The sequence below is a fragment of the Aspergillus welwitschiae genome (genome assembly GCF_003344945.1).
Source record: "Aspergillus welwitschiae strain CBS 139.54b unplaced genomic scaffold BDQ94scaffold_15, whole genome shotgun sequence".
Classification (NCBI taxonomy): domain Eukaryota; kingdom Fungi; phylum Ascomycota; class Eurotiomycetes; order Eurotiales; family Aspergillaceae; genus Aspergillus; species Aspergillus welwitschiae.
The window spans coordinates 89379-106019 of NW_020798709.1; the positions used below are offsets into that span (position 1 = coordinate 89379).

The 16641-nt window shown below is 49.7% G+C and overlaps 8 protein-coding genes across 8 annotated transcripts; 1 reads left to right on the forward strand and 7 right to left on the reverse strand.

Moving 5' to 3' along the window:
* Window positions 1-128: 128 nt before the first annotated feature.
* On the reverse strand, window positions 129-411 carry BDQ94DRAFT_29747 (uncharacterized protein). The gene has a single exon (XM_026775431.1). The coding sequence runs from the start codon at window positions 357-359 to the stop codon at window positions 177-179; it is 183 nt and encodes a 60-aa protein (XP_026626477.1). The 5' UTR covers window positions 360-411; the 3' UTR covers window positions 129-176.
* Window positions 412-1421: 1010 nt separating this feature from the next.
* Window positions 1422-3374, forward strand: BDQ94DRAFT_29756 (velvet factor family protein). Its single transcript, XM_026775433.1, has 2 exons — window positions 1422-2217; window positions 2380-3374. The coding sequence occupies exons 1-2, from the start codon at window positions 1772-1774 to the stop codon at window positions 3284-3286; spliced, it is 1353 nt and encodes a 450-aa protein (XP_026626478.1). The 5' UTR covers window positions 1422-1771; the 3' UTR covers window positions 3287-3374.
* On the reverse strand, window positions 3375-3702 carry BDQ94DRAFT_29753 (uncharacterized protein). The gene has a single exon (XM_026775432.1). The coding sequence runs from the start codon at window positions 3652-3654 to the stop codon at window positions 3463-3465; it is 192 nt and encodes a 63-aa protein (XP_026626479.1). The 5' UTR covers window positions 3655-3702; the 3' UTR covers window positions 3375-3462.
* An 826-nt stretch (window positions 3703-4528) lies between these two features.
* BDQ94DRAFT_29769 (uncharacterized protein) lies at window positions 4529-4938 on the reverse strand. The gene has a single exon (XM_026775434.1). The coding sequence runs from the start codon at window positions 4835-4837 to the stop codon at window positions 4577-4579; it is 261 nt and encodes an 86-aa protein (XP_026626480.1). The 5' UTR covers window positions 4838-4938; the 3' UTR covers window positions 4529-4576.
* Window positions 4681-5686, reverse strand: BDQ94DRAFT_29772 (mitochondrial 54S ribosomal protein bL12m). The gene is made up of 2 exons (XM_026775435.1): window positions 5345-5686; window positions 4681-5205 (listed from the first exon to the last, which is right to left on the reverse strand). Exons 1-2 carry the CDS (start codon window positions 5576-5578, stop codon window positions 4882-4884), a joined length of 558 nt encoding a protein of 185 aa, XP_026626481.1. The 5' UTR covers window positions 5579-5686; the 3' UTR covers window positions 4681-4881.
* Window positions 5687-5813: 127 nt separating this feature from the next.
* On the reverse strand, window positions 5814-8069 carry BDQ94DRAFT_143160 (chaperonin-containing T-complex subunit CCT8). Its single transcript, XM_026766175.1, has 3 exons — window positions 7939-8069; window positions 7432-7802; window positions 5814-7323 (listed from the first exon to the last, which is right to left on the reverse strand). The coding sequence occupies exons 1-3, from the start codon at window positions 7995-7997 to the stop codon at window positions 6047-6049; spliced, it is 1707 nt and encodes a 568-aa protein (XP_026626482.1). The 5' UTR covers window positions 7998-8069; the 3' UTR covers window positions 5814-6046.
* Window positions 8070-12089: 4020 nt separating this feature from the next.
* Window positions 12090-13322, reverse strand: BDQ94DRAFT_170095 (FAD-dependent oxidoreductase; the record flags this gene model as incomplete). Its single annotated transcript, XM_026771406.1, has 1 exon — window positions 12090-13322. One exon carries the CDS (start codon window positions 13320-13322, stop codon window positions 12090-12092), a length of 1233 nt encoding a protein of 410 aa, XP_026626483.1.
* A 298-nt stretch (window positions 13323-13620) lies between these two features.
* On the reverse strand, window positions 13621-15665 carry BDQ94DRAFT_29784 (M48 family metallopeptidase). The gene is made up of 9 exons (XM_026775436.1): window positions 15201-15665; window positions 14894-15135; window positions 14577-14817; window positions 14498-14522; window positions 14402-14447; window positions 14279-14342; window positions 14193-14224; window positions 14082-14140; window positions 13621-14017 (listed from the first exon to the last, which is right to left on the reverse strand). Exons 1-9 carry the CDS (start codon window positions 15555-15557, stop codon window positions 13866-13868), a joined length of 1218 nt encoding a protein of 405 aa, XP_026626484.1. The 5' UTR covers window positions 15558-15665; the 3' UTR covers window positions 13621-13865.
* Between the last annotated feature and the right edge of the window lie 976 nt (window positions 15666-16641).

Sequence of the window (16641 nt, forward strand, 5' to 3'; positions counted from 1 at the left end):
GCCGTTTCTACGAATCTTGCAGCACCATCTTTTTCCTACTTCCTTTCCGAGCTGCAGGATAGGCCAGCACCGGAACGCCGAGGCTCGCAAATCATCAGTATAGACCATTTATTCCTTGCACCGATCAGCTGCTGGAGGCCCATCTAGCTGCATTGCGTGGACGGGCTGCAGACTATCTAACGATGATAGCGACCATGGATAGCGATCCCAGAAATATGAATTGCACGGCTTACGGCGTACATGGAATGATATCCTTGCCAATCAAATGGTCGATTATATTCGATCTGCGCTTTTATTCCCTGTTCTTTCCTGTCTTGTCGCCGCTCACTCCTTAGAACCTGGCTCACGGAGTCGAACATCTCACCCGATGGTTCCTGCTGGGCTTCCAGATCATCGCGCTTTAAAAAAAATTTAATCCTTCGGCAGCAGATCGCCCTAGTTCCCCGGGAAGTGGGTAATAATTGGGCGCCTTGGTAAACACAGTTCACGCCTTCGCCTAGGCACTTAGCAAGCGATTCGTTGCATATACGGGATCCCATTCCGTCATTGGCCATCGCAAGGAAGATAGTCCCTCATTAAGATACTGCTTACCACTTCGACGAATACGAGTTGCCCACGGCATACCAGGGTCAGTCTTTCATTGCTTTGACCAATGGTTTTCCGCACGGCCGTCATACTGCGTCGTCTGCAGAACTAAAAGGGACCCATAGCAAAAGTGGCTCGTCTACTGGAACCTTACTAGTAATTGTGATGGTCGCGCAAAGTTCCGGACAGTGTACAGACCAACACACTGGGCACTAGGAAAACCTACGCTTCTTTTGTCAAATACGGGAAAATTGGGACCTCGGAAAAACTCATGATAGAATAAAGATTTCTAAGATTCGGGGATATATACGGCTGGATCCTGTCAGGGACGCAGTGTTGCTGCATGTCTGAATTTTTCACAATGCCACACACATACGCAGTGGGCACGCACAGGCTCTCACAAAAGCATCGACCAGCCCGTTTCCCCAGATCCATTTCTTTTCTTGCACGGCCACAGGCAACTATAGAGTGCCAATAAACACTTGATATTTTACTGCTTGGCTTAGGGTTAGTACCACGCTCCTGTCCATTCTTCCTCCTTCCGGGCTGGTCATCAGACACGCTTACTTCGCGTTTCTACAAGGTCACTACTCCAGTTGCTTGCCTTGCCGCTACTTGCGCCGGTGTGAGTTGTGCTACGATCTGGTTGGGCAGAGGTGGGCAGTCCCCTTTTCTTTTTCCTCCTTCATCTTGACTACCTTTTTCCGCGCTTCGGGACCCTCCTCAGACAATTGCTTTGTGGTCTGCCTCTGAAAATCGTCAAAGAGAGCTAACGTATGCATATCGCCTCAGCCAGCTACTTCGGTAGGTTGGAACAACCGCCCACGTCAGGTCATGTTATTTGCACCTTTGGCCTTAAAGGAAGCATCTCAAAACCTACCGCCCACAGTTAACCTGTGGACTTTGGAAAATCTTTGGCGCTGGGTATACCGTTACGTAGTACATGGCCAAATTGTCCCAGCGGGCTTCTGACCCCTGTTAATTGTTCTTCCCATATCGGGCCTCATCATTCCATCTTTCCTTCTAAGTTGACGAAACCTTGCTTGACCGATTTCGTGTTCCCTATCGTGGATGCCTAGCCCGCGAACACAACGGGAGATCAGCTTCTGGCACTTTTCAGTGAGAGCAGGCCCTAGAAGAAAGAAAAAATTATACGGACTTCCAAACGTCCGCACAATTTGCATAGATGTCTCGAACCCCGCTACCGCATTGGATGTATCCCGCATCCAGTGGCCAACCGTCGGATGCAAGATCCTACGCCGCTGGTGACGATCACCAGATGTTGACGATGCCAAATCGATTCCACGCTTTGGAAGATCCCCCACGCTTCCTTTATCCTGACAATCAGGGCTACGCTCCGGGTTATATACATCCCGCATCAAACTCCAGAGCTTCTTATCACGCCAGAACTTGGGACAGTCTCGCAGACCCCAAATTTAATCCTACGCCAATACCGGCTGCCAATCATAGTGCCTTTCCTCCATATGGGGCCCAAAGGTCAAATACCATGAGAGGCGTGGAGTATGCCTCCGCCTCAACCTCTGTCTCTAGCCCTTATCAGGATTCCTCCAGTTACAGCCGCGGTTCTATTGGTTCTATTTCCGGGACACGGACAAATGACGTGGAGTCTCAGTATAAACCCCCTTCTTTTTCCATACAAGCAGCCCTAGTCTTATCTGCCTGGAGTTATGATACCATGATCGTGGTCAAATGTGCATACTCCCGCTGTCTCGCCTCGAGCTGTGGTGCTTCGTAACTCCCTTGATAACCATTATGCTAACGTGATTCGTACAGGTACAGTAGCAGCTCAGCAACCTTTCCAAGCCCCGTTCACTCTGAAGAGAGCTCAGCAATGTATCCTGCGCTTGCACCACCCATAAAACCCCAGGTACAACAGCATCAGCGACACACCACGTCCAGCATGCCTTCTGGGTTCGAAAGATTGCTTCACCACTCACCAACTCCATCACCCCCGCCACGAAGAACCTCCACAACATCACGCTATCACCTCTTCATCCGACAACAGCCCATCGCAGCCCGGGCTTGTGGTGCCGGTGACCGAGACCGCCGCCCTGTAGACCCACCTCCAATCCTCCAGTTGCTGTTAACGGACTTTGACCCCAGCACATCAGATGATATCGATGTCCTTCAAGATCCTCGCTTTACCGTTGGTTGCTTCTTGGTTCCCGAAACGCGGGGTTCGATCTCGTCCGACATGGATGGTGATAGTGCACTTCGAGAGGACCGTCTCGGGACTGCTCCTGGTCAATCTACACCATTGCTTTCGGGGAAAGCATTTGTCTCACCTTTCTTTGTCGATGAAGATCCAGACCCAGCAACTGCTCCTAATCATCCATCAACGTATGATTTTCACCTACCGGAAAAAAGGATGCAGCTCGCCCCGTCATCATCCAACGGAGCCAAACAGCCCGCAGCATTTTTCATATTCTCCGATCTCTCCGTGCGTACAGCTGGACTGTATCGCTTGCAGTTCCGGCTCATGAACTGGGGCCTCGTTGAGGACACAGGACAATCGATGCCCGTCCTTGCCGAAGTATGGTCTGATCCTTTTCGCGTCTTCCCTGCCAAAGACTTTCCCGGGATGCGAGACTCCTCACGTCTCACGGAAGGTCTCAAGGAACTAGGTTTTGTCGAACTGAAAACCAGGGGGAAAGGAAAAGGGAAGGGCCGACGGAGGTAACTTAGAAGCGAGACGGGATATGATACGGATGAATGAGTGTACGCAACGCTGGTCGGGAATCTTACGAATTGGGTTGATCTGCTTCTCGTCTTTTCTTTTCTTTTCTTTCCCTCCCCGCTCCGGCGTTCTCTACCTCTTCCTCCCTCTCTATTGCATATCGTGGTCATTTTTCTCTTCTATGACATCGTCGCTTGATCATGTATGACGGAAATATGAATATGGAGGAATATATATGATGCTATTACAAGGTTATATTGATATGATATGGAGTTTGGATCGGGCACTCGAGTATAAGAGATGCAGGTGCCTACGCCGATGTTGATATTGATTATGGGAATCGACAGGAGACTATATATGCCACCAGTCATAAGAGTTACATTAGTCTATACATGGTAATAGTTTATAAAGACGCCTACTTATTATAGACCCCTCCCTCACTTAGTGAGTTGTGGCTGGATACTGATTGCTACGTTAGTAGTATGGAAGCCTCAGATGTTTCAGATGGCCAGTTATGTTGGTTGGTAATGGGATATCAATATTCCATTCATATTACGGCAATGCCGAGTAGTTATAGTAGTACTATATGATAGTCCTAATCCTCTCCAACTATCTTTCTTATAGACCATCGTGATTGTATCTGTCGGATGGTAAAGATGCGTGGTACTAAATAGTATTTACCGATTATATTACAGATACTAACTGATTATATATCATGATGATGAACTTTATAGTACTTACTACGACTATATAGATCGAGTTGCTAAACTTACCAGAGCCCAGCCCACCATCGTAGGAATGGTGATACCAACAATGAGGTTTACTTGCATTCAATACTGCTCGAATAGGAGACGGAATGCCAGAATATAAAGTGCAAGAACTGGAATGAGACAATTAAGGGTGAAGTGGCCGGGAATGACAGTTCGTTGGGCGGAGTCAAAGTCGGGCGGCGCCGTGGCTCCGCAGGGAAATTCTCGTGGTACCGTTCCTGGCCCGTCGGTTAGTCTCACTGCAATTAGTAATGACGAATGCAATAATCAAAGCTTTCCTATTAGTCTCGGGTTGTATGAAGAGGAGACTATAACTACGAAACATGAGAGAGGTGGAGATTTCACAGCTCTTCGAAAGCCGACCGTCCTGATAAATCTACCAGTGCCTATGACGTGCCCGTGCCCGGTTTACAGGCCGGGGCCATAAAAGCAAACAGATCCACGTCCATATCCAGCTTGTTTCAACATTGTCCATTCAATGCGATAATAATGTACACTCGCCGCCTTTTTCCCGCTTTCCGGTTTATATCAGAACAGTCTTAAGAGATATATGACGGAGAAAAGAAAAGAGATAGGATAAAAACACACACACACACACACACAATACATGACGGAATAAGAAAAAGGGTGGTGCGAGACAAAACTCCAGCATGATGAGATGCAGTCCAATCACAACGTCCAGACCATCCAGGTAGCCTCTCCCTCTTCCCTTTCCCCCTTCGCTCATCCGCTTAGAACGAAGGAGGAGGTGGGAAGATGAAAGCTTAGGGTGACCCGGTAGCATTAAAAAAAGTCCCCGAAAGCAGAGAGTAGTATAGAAGTCCCAGTTTAGTCCATAGTGGCCTTGGCGCCCACGGCCTTGAGGGTCTCCACGATCTTCTCGGCCTCCTCCTTGGGCACAGACTCCTTCAGGACCTTGGGAACGGACTCGACGAACTTCTTGCTGTCGACCAGGGACAGGCCGAGGAGGGTCTTGATCTCCTTAATGACCTTAGCCTTGGAGGAGGCGTCAACGGACTCGAGCTTCAGGTTGAAAAGGGTCTTCTCCTGCTGGGCGGGAGCAGCCTCCTCTTCCTCAGCAGCGGCGGGAGCGGCGGGAGCAGCGCCCACGGCGAAACCGCCAACGGGCAGGTCGGGGATGTTCAGGCGGGTCTAGAATGACAATGTGCATGTCAGTATCGAGCTCAATGTGATTCGACAAGCGTCAATCCATCACAATGGATGGAATACAGCCTTAAACGGGCACGATGCGGAGTTTGCGACACAGATCCGGGGATGCAAAACAACGCACCTTCAGGGTGGACACGAGGTCGGCGGTCTCAAGCAGGGTCAATTGGCTGATCTGGTCGACAATCTGGGTGATCTTGGGGTTGGCAGGAGCAGCAGCAGCCTCCGCCTCAGTGGATTGCCATCTCCGGCTGAGTGTGCGCTGGGACAGGTATGTCGTGGGAGCAAGGCGCAGAGAAGCGGTAGGGCGGACGATCTGTCTGCAGCAGCGAGCTGCGGCCTGGGCGGAAACGGACATGATGGACGGAAGGTGAGGACGAACGGAACGGGAACAGGGAGAGACGTAGGACCGTGGGGGAGGGTGACCAAGGGATTGAAGCTGCTCGAGATATCGAATTACTCGAAGAAGGCCTTTGCGGGAAAAGAAAGTCGAGCGTCGGCCCGGAAAATCCAGTCGCATCACGTGATGTGACTGACCGCCCGCCTATCGGTGCTGCTGCTTATACAAAGTAGATTATCTCCAATATGGAACGGCCTCGAATAATTACAACATTTTACTCTAAATTCAAAGTGGAGACTGGCCTCACTGTAAACAGTTACCTTGACTTGGTCCAAAGTATCCACATGAACAAAATTACTACCACTACTACCACACAAAGCATTATACACTCCCGGGCATGCCGGGTTGACGTTCATGATTATCGTGTCTCTATCACATTTTGAGTTTTAGACCACATTGAAAATACCGCTCTTCGACGCCTCATATTTAGTCCTCGTCCCAGTTGGGGTTGGGACCCGGGGGCTTGGGTCCACCTGCCTGTCGAGCAACGATAATCTGGTCGACGCTGAGGACTGTCCGGGCGGACTCACTCGCGAGTCTAATGGCCCAGCTCTTAGATGCAAGCAAGTCCAGAATACCTTCATCCACAGTGTCAAGAGTGCCGGTCGAAGAAGGTCCCACCTCCAGATCGACACCAGTAGTCCAGTAAGGCTCCTCTTCGGAACTACCTTCTTCCTCCGACTCCTCTGACGATTCGCCATTGGCGCTCGTGTGATGGTGGGCAGTGTAGAGACGAGAGAGAACCTCAGTAGCGTCCAAGCCAGCGGACTCCGCCAGAGTACGAGGGATCACCTCGAAAGCTTCGGCGTACTTGCGGATAGCGTGCTGGGGCAATCCGGGGGTGCGATCGGCGAACGCAGAGATCTTCTCAACAAGCTGGATCTCGGTAGCACCGGCGCCAGGGACCAGACGGGGGTCCTTAGTGATAGCTTTGACGGCGTTGACACCGTCGTCAATGGCACGCTCGACGTCATCCAGGTGGTTCTGGGTGGCACCGCGCAGGACGATAGTAGATGTGCGAGTAACAGCATTGGAATCTTCTTGACGGAAAACAGTGACACGGTCTCCACCAATCTCAGTGGTCTCGACGATGTCGATAGAGCCCATCTCATCGGGCATAGGAGCACCCAGACGAGCGAGAGGAGTGGCACCCACCACGCGGCAGAGACGGCGCAGCTCGAACTTGGACAAGATCTTGACAACAAGGATGTTGAAACGGTTCAGGTAGTGCATGGCGAGATCACCGATCGTGGAACCGCAAACAAGGACACGAAGGCCGGAGTCGTAAAGCTCCTTGATGGCCGCTTCCAAACGCTCCTCCTCGCCCTTCGAGAAGTCCAACATCTCCTGCGCGTTCTTGAGGAGCACAGTACCCTTGGTCTCGGTCTGAGAGATATCAATGGGGCAGCTGAAGACACCGACCTTGGCCTTCTGCGCCTTCTTGACCACACCATCAGGCTCCCGACCAAGAACCATACCCTTCACAACGCGGGACTGTTCCAAGCTACCACCCATGATCTTCACAACGCGGACGTTATCAACGTTAAGGACGGGGTTCTTGGGCAGAACGGCGAGGACGGCCTCGGCAACCAAGGAGGCCAAGATGTCTTCGGTTCCAGATTGCTTGCTGGCGACAACGGTACGGAGAGCCTTGCTCAGTTCGGTTTGAGAGCGAAGGTCCTGCAGGCGATCAACTTCGAGGCCTACAGATGAATCCGTACGTTAGTAAGTGGGAGAGAAGAGATCAGGATAGCCAATGGACCGGTAGCCCCTGAATGTGGTATAGAACGTATAGTCCGAGAACAACGCACCTTCCAGCACCTGAAGAGCGAAGTTCTGTGCCTTCTCATAACCCTGCGTGATATCACTTGTCTTCAAGCCCATCCGCAACAATTCCTCAGCCTTCTTCAGCAACTCTCCCGCCAGGATAATGACCATGTTGGTACCGTCACCCATCTCCGCATCCTGCTGTTGACTGGCCATCACGAGCAACTTGGCAGCGGGGTGCACAACGTCCAACTCGCGCAAAATCGTAGCGGCATCGGAGGTGAGGATCATCTTTTGCAGGTGGTTAATGACGATCTTGTTGCGACCGTACGGGCCAAGCGACGTGAGGACGGTCTGGGCGATAGCCTGGCAGGCTTCAATGTTGCGGATGACCGCACCGTCTTCGGCATCATGACTATGAAGGGCATCATGTTAGTCAATGAATGGAACAATCTCAGCATTGTCAGGGATTGCCGGTGCCTGATATGAAACTCCCGCCATGGTCGAGGGACCTGAGGGGCGGGACATTCCACCACGGGGGGTTCGCTCACCTCTGATACCCAGGCTTGAAGAGACCAGCCTGGGAAGGGCCAGGCATAGACAACGACATGATGACAAAATCCTTCCACTGGAGTTCCGGGAAGAATTAATAAAAGTAAAGATGGGGGACACTGCCACGACGCTGTCCTGAAGCTGTTCTGGGAATTTTCGACGGAGCTTCGAGACGGTCTGGCGGCGGTTGTTTGTTTGGTTTGCACCCGGAGGGGCTCTCTCTTTTGCCTTTTTTAGTAAACCATCACAACAACATCACTACCGTACTACCGACGCTTAGAAGATAGTATTCTTCTACCTCATAACGTGATGGTGCACTGTCCCTGCCTTCTTTTGTATACAAGATGAGATGATTTCACTAGGTCACCCCGGCCTCCTACACAGAGACACATCTTTTATCCCCTCGCAATCAAGCTTGTCAGGCTGTTGCTGGATGCAGGATGTCTCGCACTGACTGAGCTCTTACAACCAGACCAGAAAGGGGAGAGTAGAGATGCAATAAGAGTGTCAATGAATTCCGCGGGGACAGTCACAGACATTATGCGCGGTGCATACTTCCCAAACTCTTGGCCTCGTGCCCCATTCAATTGAGAACGGAACTATTATTTAGGTGCTCTTCTGGATCAGAGGTATTTCAGTGAGTTTTGATCGCTCCTGTCATGCAAGTTATTGCACTTCTTTGATAGTGACTGCCCTTGGGTTCAAAGCACCATCATTAGAGGCCATACACAGAAAGGAATACAATAGCTCCTATTAGCCAACCTTGTCTCCTACCCTCTGGCCTTTCAGCGTACTTCAGGAGCATCCTGGTAAGGATTGATGCTCGCTCCTCTTCGTTTCAAGAGAGAGATGTCCCAAATGGAAGCAAGAATATAATCGTAAAAATTGAATTACCTTTGTGCCCTATGCTCTTCTCGTTTTCAGATTCGGCCGCTTCATACCAGTGCCCATACTGCTCTACACCCCGAATGACAGGATAGACATGGCTGAGCTAAACTCCGTGGACATCATTGCAAATCAGAATCCTACCAACGTATTTGATGAAGTTCATCAGCATGAATGTAAACAAGTACCGTCAATGAACCACCGTAATTTGTCCAGCATTCCATCTACCCCGGACATATAAAACAGTGCTCTTATACTCACCCTACCTTAACTCATTCCATCCAGCCTTGCGATATCAACTACTACCATCACTTCCTCAGAAATTCTACACACATATTCCCACAATGCACTCCGTCGGTTTGTTCTCACTTCTAATAACCCTATGCACCCTCCTCCTCTACTCTTCCCCAGCCCAAGCAAGCCCCCAAGCCACCACCATCCAATCCGACCACAACAACCCCCTCAATTGGATCCAGAAAACCCACGACCGCCTCGGCAACTTCGACGGTAGCATTTCCAATGGCTTTCCTCTACTGCAAACAGCATATGAGATGTACCAGCTCTCCAAGAACTTGGAAATGCATACGTAGAACACCCCAGCATTCGACGACGACAGCGCTACCCTTTACAACGGAACAATCGAGTTCCGAACAGCTGCTTCGGATCTTGTTAATCGCTTTTCTACCGAAGTATCTAGTCCATATTATATTTGAATACAGTATATACTCTATAGGCTTGACTTGGATTGTGACTTACGTTGTGGGTATTGTCTAGGTTCCTCATTTCCGCAACATGAATGCATTGCCCGTGGCTCGCGCGGTCCTTCAATACGTTCATGATAAGAATGCGGCTACTGTGAATGATATGGCATCTAAGGTAACAGAGCCTCATAAAGAGGCTTTCAGGAACGCAACGGGAGATATTGAGGATTATTATGCCGCGGCTTTCCGGACCATGGATGCGGCGAAGGCAGAAAATTCGGGGAAGTGACGGTAGCTTAAGGAAGAGGTGTGAAAGGTATTCTAGAAATTATCTGTATCTGGTGGTTGGTTGATAGCAAGGTTCACCACAGAATGTAATGTTTATTGTAGACTCAAAGAATGCTAGTTCTAAAAAGGGAGGATAACTCGATTCTATCTTGGTGTTAAGAGACATACTGTATACCCCTAGTTTGCTCTGCTGAGTCTCTAAGTATCTCTCTCACACAATCAATATTCGGTTTAGGCAAACACGTTGACCGTCTCAGCCGCAGCTATCTCTGTATGTTTGACCTCCATATTCAGTCAGGTTCGCGCCCCGGCTCGAAGCTGAATTGCAGCAAGAATGGCATACGCAGCAGACCCCCAATGCCATATGCCTGGCGGGCCCGATTTCTCATCTAATTGGCTTTCTTGGTGACAATGCTTCATTTTCTCCTCGATATTGGGCGGGTCGATGAGGTAGTGCCACTGTGTTCGCGGAAAATCTATTGTTAGACGTCACATGCGACACGAAGTTGTATCCTGGATGATCCGGAATCAGAGTCCATACTTCGAGAGGGACTGTTATAAGAATAACGGTAGAGGATCAGCTGCTTTGGAATGTTCCTTCCACTCTGATATCCACGCTGAGCACTTCGTCAGGGATATTGCCAAGCAACCAGGCCTTGACATCCCGTTCGTTAACGTTGTCATTTACCTCAATCGACATAAGAACGCGTGCAGAGGAAAGAGGGCTTGGGCACGATCTAGTGCTGTTCAAAGGCTTCAGCGTAATACTAGGGTGATCCCGTTTGGAAGCATGCATTAAGTATACTGGAATTTGGTTTTGGGACGCATTTCGAAAAAGACAGGCATAAAGCGAAGCAGCAGTGATAGGGGCTCCATTATTGGCTTTCAGGATGCCAATGAGTGAGCGTGTCAAACCGATTTCTGAGTCCGGGTTACTTGTATGCTCCAGAGCACAAGCGGCTATTGCCTCTGGCCCATCCCATACTGTGCAAGGTCTACGTGACCAGCAGTCGGCCGAAATATAGGGTATCCCCTTCATGAAATCGAGCTGCAAGAAATAGATACCTTATGTCCAGTTCGGCCAGCTTGAGGGTCTCACGGCCCCTGTAAGATAATTCTTAGCTAGCCTGAATCGTAGTGTAGTATCGCTGTGGGAATAGGACTCACTAGTTATAAGGATCCAGGTGGCCTGGGCCCTCAAAGGAAGAAAAGCCTGCGAAAATGAGAACTTGCAACGTATTTCTCTTTGCATGAGCAAGCGACCAGTCTTCAATTTCTCTTCTGAGATCACTCCATAGCATTTGTATGGTTATAGCATGTGCTTCGCAATTATATCCATAAACTCGACCGAGGAGGTCCAGTAGCTCAGTTTGTAAGCCTGCGATACCGTCTCCATCTTCTTTTCGGCGCATTGCAAGGACCTCAACATTATCATAGTTACCATCGCTGACAATCGAATGGTTCACTGCTGTCTATAGGCTCGTGGCTAGGCTTTGCAGACTGTGCCGGTTTGGTTTGGTCAAAAACGATTGTACCGACCCTTTCTCGCTCATGGTAAGCGTCGTAGGCTAGTGGATAGGGTGAAATTCTGTTCAAGCTCAACTAAGTTGACCAAACGAAATATAGAGGCTACTTGGAGCAGACGGGGACGTCTCGTCAGACAGGATCTATATAGTTTTATAATAGGGATAGCTTGCAGAGAAGATGTAAGGGTTCAAGTAGAAGGATAGAACAGAGACCAGATATATAAGGACAAATAAAGACTTCAATGAAGTATCTTATTCCCTATATTAAGGACATTCAATCTGTTCAGGGTGACAGTACGTCACAATTCATCAATTTAGACAATTGAATAGGTAAACTTATCGTCATAATATTGACAATAATTTGAGGGATTTAAGCATTCACAAAGTTATAATCGGTAGACGAAAGGTACTCAATATAGAAAGATACAGCTCTCCACAATAGGAACTCAAGGAATATATCGCTGGCCACTCCACCAGATAGGAAGATGAGTATGTCTCAACATAAAAGTAGATATGTCCAAGCGCTAGTGCGTATTGGGTATGGTTCAGGCTTTCCGGTTGTAAAGGCCACAATATCTTGGCCAAAGACGACGCACTCTCATGTTATTTCCCTCCCACCAGACTTACTCCGCACGCCTCTCCTCCAACATCTTCAATCACAGGATTTCAAACACCCAGCAAGCTAACCTCTCACTCTCCACATAAATCCCAAAAAGCACTCGATAACATCACTTCAGACCAGAATTCAGTCTATGACAACTCAACCCTCTCACATTCTTCCAGTGGCCTCAGATTAAACGCCTTATACCCGCCTTGCCAACTCAACCCGACCCTTTCCCGCGCATACTGCCTCATCTCCTCCTCATACCTCGCGACGACATCCCCTTCACCCATCGTTTCCCTCCCACCCTCCTTGGCCTCCACCATCCTCTCAACCAGCACCGCCGCATCTCTCAATGCCGTATTCACCCCCTGCCCACCAGTGGGCGGCATAACATGAACCGCATCCCCAAGAAGCGTGACCCTCGAATTACTCTCCCAAGCCGGCAAATCCGGCCTAACAGACGCCATCCTCAGCGTTGAAGTCTGCTCGACATCCTGCTCCTCCAGCAAAACCCTCACAGAGGGATGCCAATCACTCGTCAACTCAAGCGACAACCGAGCCGACTCCTCCCCATCCAACCTGAGAACCTTCTCATCTGGCATATTCACAAAAGACCGATGAACAAGCAACACCCAATACAGATAATCCTCCGGCAACTTAACGCTTCCTCCCTCAAATTCAACGTCACCCTTCGGCATCCTCATCGGCTCAAACAACAACGTCTTCGGCGCCTCCCTCAAATCCCTCGCAAGCGACATCCCCCTCCTGGCGCATTCATTCAACCTCCCCTCCACATCCTCCGTGATCCCCGTCTTCCCAAAGATCATTCTCATCCCCGTATCCACAAATGGATACCACGGCACCAACTGCCTCCTAACCCGCGACCTCGCTCCATCCGCACCAACAAGCAACCCTCCAACCGCGGAACTCCCGTCCGCGAAATGCGCGACTACACAATCATCCTTCACCTCATACCGCTCGAACCGCTTCCCGAAATGCACATTCTCCTCCCCAAGACCCTGCAGAAGGACCTCGCGCATCGTCCCCCGGTCCACAGTGTACGGTCTGGCTCCGTGGATCCCGGGCGGCGGACCACCACCACCAGCGGGGAGGGGTTCTCCGGTCAGTGCGTCGAGTCGGACTCCGACACCTGGGAGACCGTCATCCAGGGCAGCAGTTTTCTCGAATAGGGACCATATTCCGGGGGTGAGGAGGGTGCGGAGATCTTCTTGCGACACGCGTAGTCTGTAGCCTTGGGCGCGAAAGTCTTGCTTTGCGTCTCGTTCGAAGACGCTGAAGGGGATGTTGTGCTTGCGGAGACCTTGGGCTAGGGCGAGGCCGCCGAGGCCGCCGCCGGCTATCAGGACGCGGTTGGACATGATGCTATGGGGTTGGAGGTGGATAGGTGAGTCGTAGTGATTGTAAAAGAAGGTATAAATGACTAGAGATGTAGAGATAGAAATGTAGAGTATTGTAGGTTTGTTCATAGGTAGGCACATCAAGGATCTATATACAAAGGAGGACTGGTTTAGCGTCGGTGGTTGATTGGGCCCGACTCACCGATCAAGCTTAGACGGCGTTGTAGCTCCGATTGACCGTCTTACTGGGGTTGAGTTATTAAATCTCACATCAATCTGTTTAGGAGCTAGTAGTTATTTGATAAATGGCATAACTCATTGCCAGAAGGTAGACTTCTCATAGTAATTCAATGCAAACAGAGTGGAGTATCCCGAAAGAAATAGTCGCGTTTTTGCCAGATATAGTCGATACCCGACAGGCCGTGAGATAGGTACATGCTAAATCGCTCATATCACGCTATGCCTTGTGCGGATCCGATCCACAGTACTGGGATGGAAGGATCTCAGGTATGACAGGACAGGAGAATTGATTATAGTAATACAGTAATTTATCCTGAAGTAATTTCAGAAGAAGTATTCGCCGTCTGAGCTGTCATCATGTTGGAGTTGTTCATGGCGGAGTCCGCCATGATGACCTCTCCCATGATGGTTTCTGATAGCAGGGCCTCTTCCCTGAGGCCCTGCGTAATGGTCGATTGCGTCGGTAAATTCAGGAACTGGGATAGGAAGGTTGTTAGTCTGCTGTATCTTCCAGTGGACGGGTGTTTTGCTGGCGCTTACTGTAACCTCTGACCATATGGCATCCGCTGTTTTCATAGAGGGCTTCAGCTCTGTAGAGCCTGTGATTTGGTTAGCATGGCTGGGGGTAGAATCAAACAGATCGATATTTACCTTTCGCTCATGGATTGCATTCGGTTGAATGCCTTTTCTGTCGTCAGTTGTGTTGTCTAATGATGGATGTGGCAATGCTATCTTACCGATGGATGTGTTGACATAAACTCAGGCACACGGACTCTTTCAGACTTGTGCATGTGGTCCCAGCTGGGTGTTTGTTAGTTTGAATGAAGAGAATATGTGCAACTACCACACTGTTTACTCACAAGTCAACTACAGCACGGGGATTGTAACAAGCCTTGGCCATTAGCACTAGCAGGGGTTAGTAGGACAGTTAAACATGAATGTCGAGCATGTCATACTCAGCCCGATATTGTCTGCCTCAGCCTTGTAGACATGTTAGGTTATGTTCATCCCATTCATATGCCGTGAGTCACTTACCTCCTGCACCCGCGTGTTTGGCAGATTGACAGACCAGTCCAACATCTGGGACGCGAAATGTCCGAAGGTGCCAAACAGATATACCAGCCCGTAGGTCAAAATGACACTAGGAACAGAATGGCTCATCCGTTCAGCCTGGTGATGGGCCAGCACATGAGCGATTTCATGGCCCAGCACCGCCGCAAGACCATCAGAATTTCCGCAAACCGGCAAGATGCCAGTATACACGAATACCTTTCCACTGTAGGATATATCCATCAGCCAAGCCATCACAGTGTTGCAATGTATGTGTTCCAGAGGTAGTCGAAATGCCTTACTTCGGAAGGACAAATGCGTTCTGCTGCGACATATCGTTGATAACGTGCACCTCCCAGTTCGTGCCTTGTACGGGGGTATGAGCGATCAGCCGCTCAAAAACTCTGGTCACTTCTTCGGATATATAGTGCGACGGAGGTAAGATCATTCCTTCGGCTCTTTTCAGGAGTTGTTGGTATTCATTGTCTCCCATTTGCCTCTCGAGGTCGTCCGATACACAGTTGAATCGAGTGCGGCCGGTCAGCTATAGGACGGAGAACATTAGCTTTGCAAGCAGCACATGGCTATGGAGCAGGCGAAGCAACGCACCTCCACAGTCTCGAGGTTATAGACATAGAAGCTTCCTCCGACGGCAATGAGTGCGAGCCAGGCCTGCCAATGCTCGCCATCCTGGAGTTTCGGAAACTGTGGTTCATTGAATCGATTATACTTCGCGCGGCTGCGGGCGGACACGGAGAAAGACCGAAGCCGCGATTGACCGGAAATGCGTCTCGAGGGCAGGAAGGCCGGTGAAGTGGTCCCACGAGTTCTTGACGACAGACGTCGTGTCAAAGTTGTGGAGCGAGGAATGTGAGAGGGGATGCGGGTAGAGTGGAGGAGCGAGGAAGCCGTGGCCGGCTGGGGCGATACACGGAAGAACGCGCGCACTATCGGGAGACGAAACATGACAGTCCGCTTCGCATGGTATGCGACTGGATTTGAAAAAGAAGAAAATTCAGCTTAGATGGCAGGAGGTCTGCGAAAACAAAGGCCAGCATATTTGCGCTGTCGGAGGTGTCCTTAGCTGCATACGATAGGTAAGCATCGGACTCGACGCTGGCCAATGAGCGGTGGGCGATTCCGGAGGCACAGCATGCGCCTGCAGAACCGCCTGATTGTGTATAGAGGGTCATAGAGAATTAAATGAGAGATAATATGGTGGTGAACTCATTGTAAGCTTCCAGAACAGAAGAACTATTAGCTATGTTATCATTGTCGTGATGACATCATTGCAAGGCAGCACCGAAGCCGGCCCCGAGATATATAGTATTCATTTAACACTCACTATGAACTTACTACTAGTTCGAACGGACAACGAAGTCGAGCATAGTGGTCAATAAACGATATCCAATAGTATGACCTTTGAGTCTATCGCAAAGATTCCTACATTTCTACAATGATGATAAATTTAGTAACTATCACTCATAGCATCTGCATCAATCTGCCTGATCATCAATCAACCGCGGGAACCTTCAACCAACTCAGGTAGAGCCAACCCCACCCAGAATGAAAAAGCCAAGTCCAAGCTACTTACACCAGAGTCCATCTGCAAGCCATATCTCCAACTTAACCCAAGTTAATAATAGTATCAAGCACATTTCCCAAATACCGGAACGCACTTACATCCAACGGCCGGAACAGTAGCTTCGACTCGACAGTAGAACTTACAATAAACTCATAACCAATGGTGACCTCTACAATCTCCCATGATGAAACATTTCCCTTCATTCCTGAAAGACACATCATACAGACTACCCACCACTACCAAGTCACAACCGTTATTCTTAGAAAAAGCTGTCCAACATAGGCAAAGACCCATCCAGCCGGGTACACCCAGCGCCTGAAATCCAGTAAATCTCGCCACAATCCTGCCCGCTGACCTATGTGCTACGTTTATTGTAGCAAGTCCAGCCTTACCAGAGACCCAATACCAATGATTATCCCAGCGGCTACATGCAGAGCGTCAAAGGTGTGGATCTGATGAGAAGTT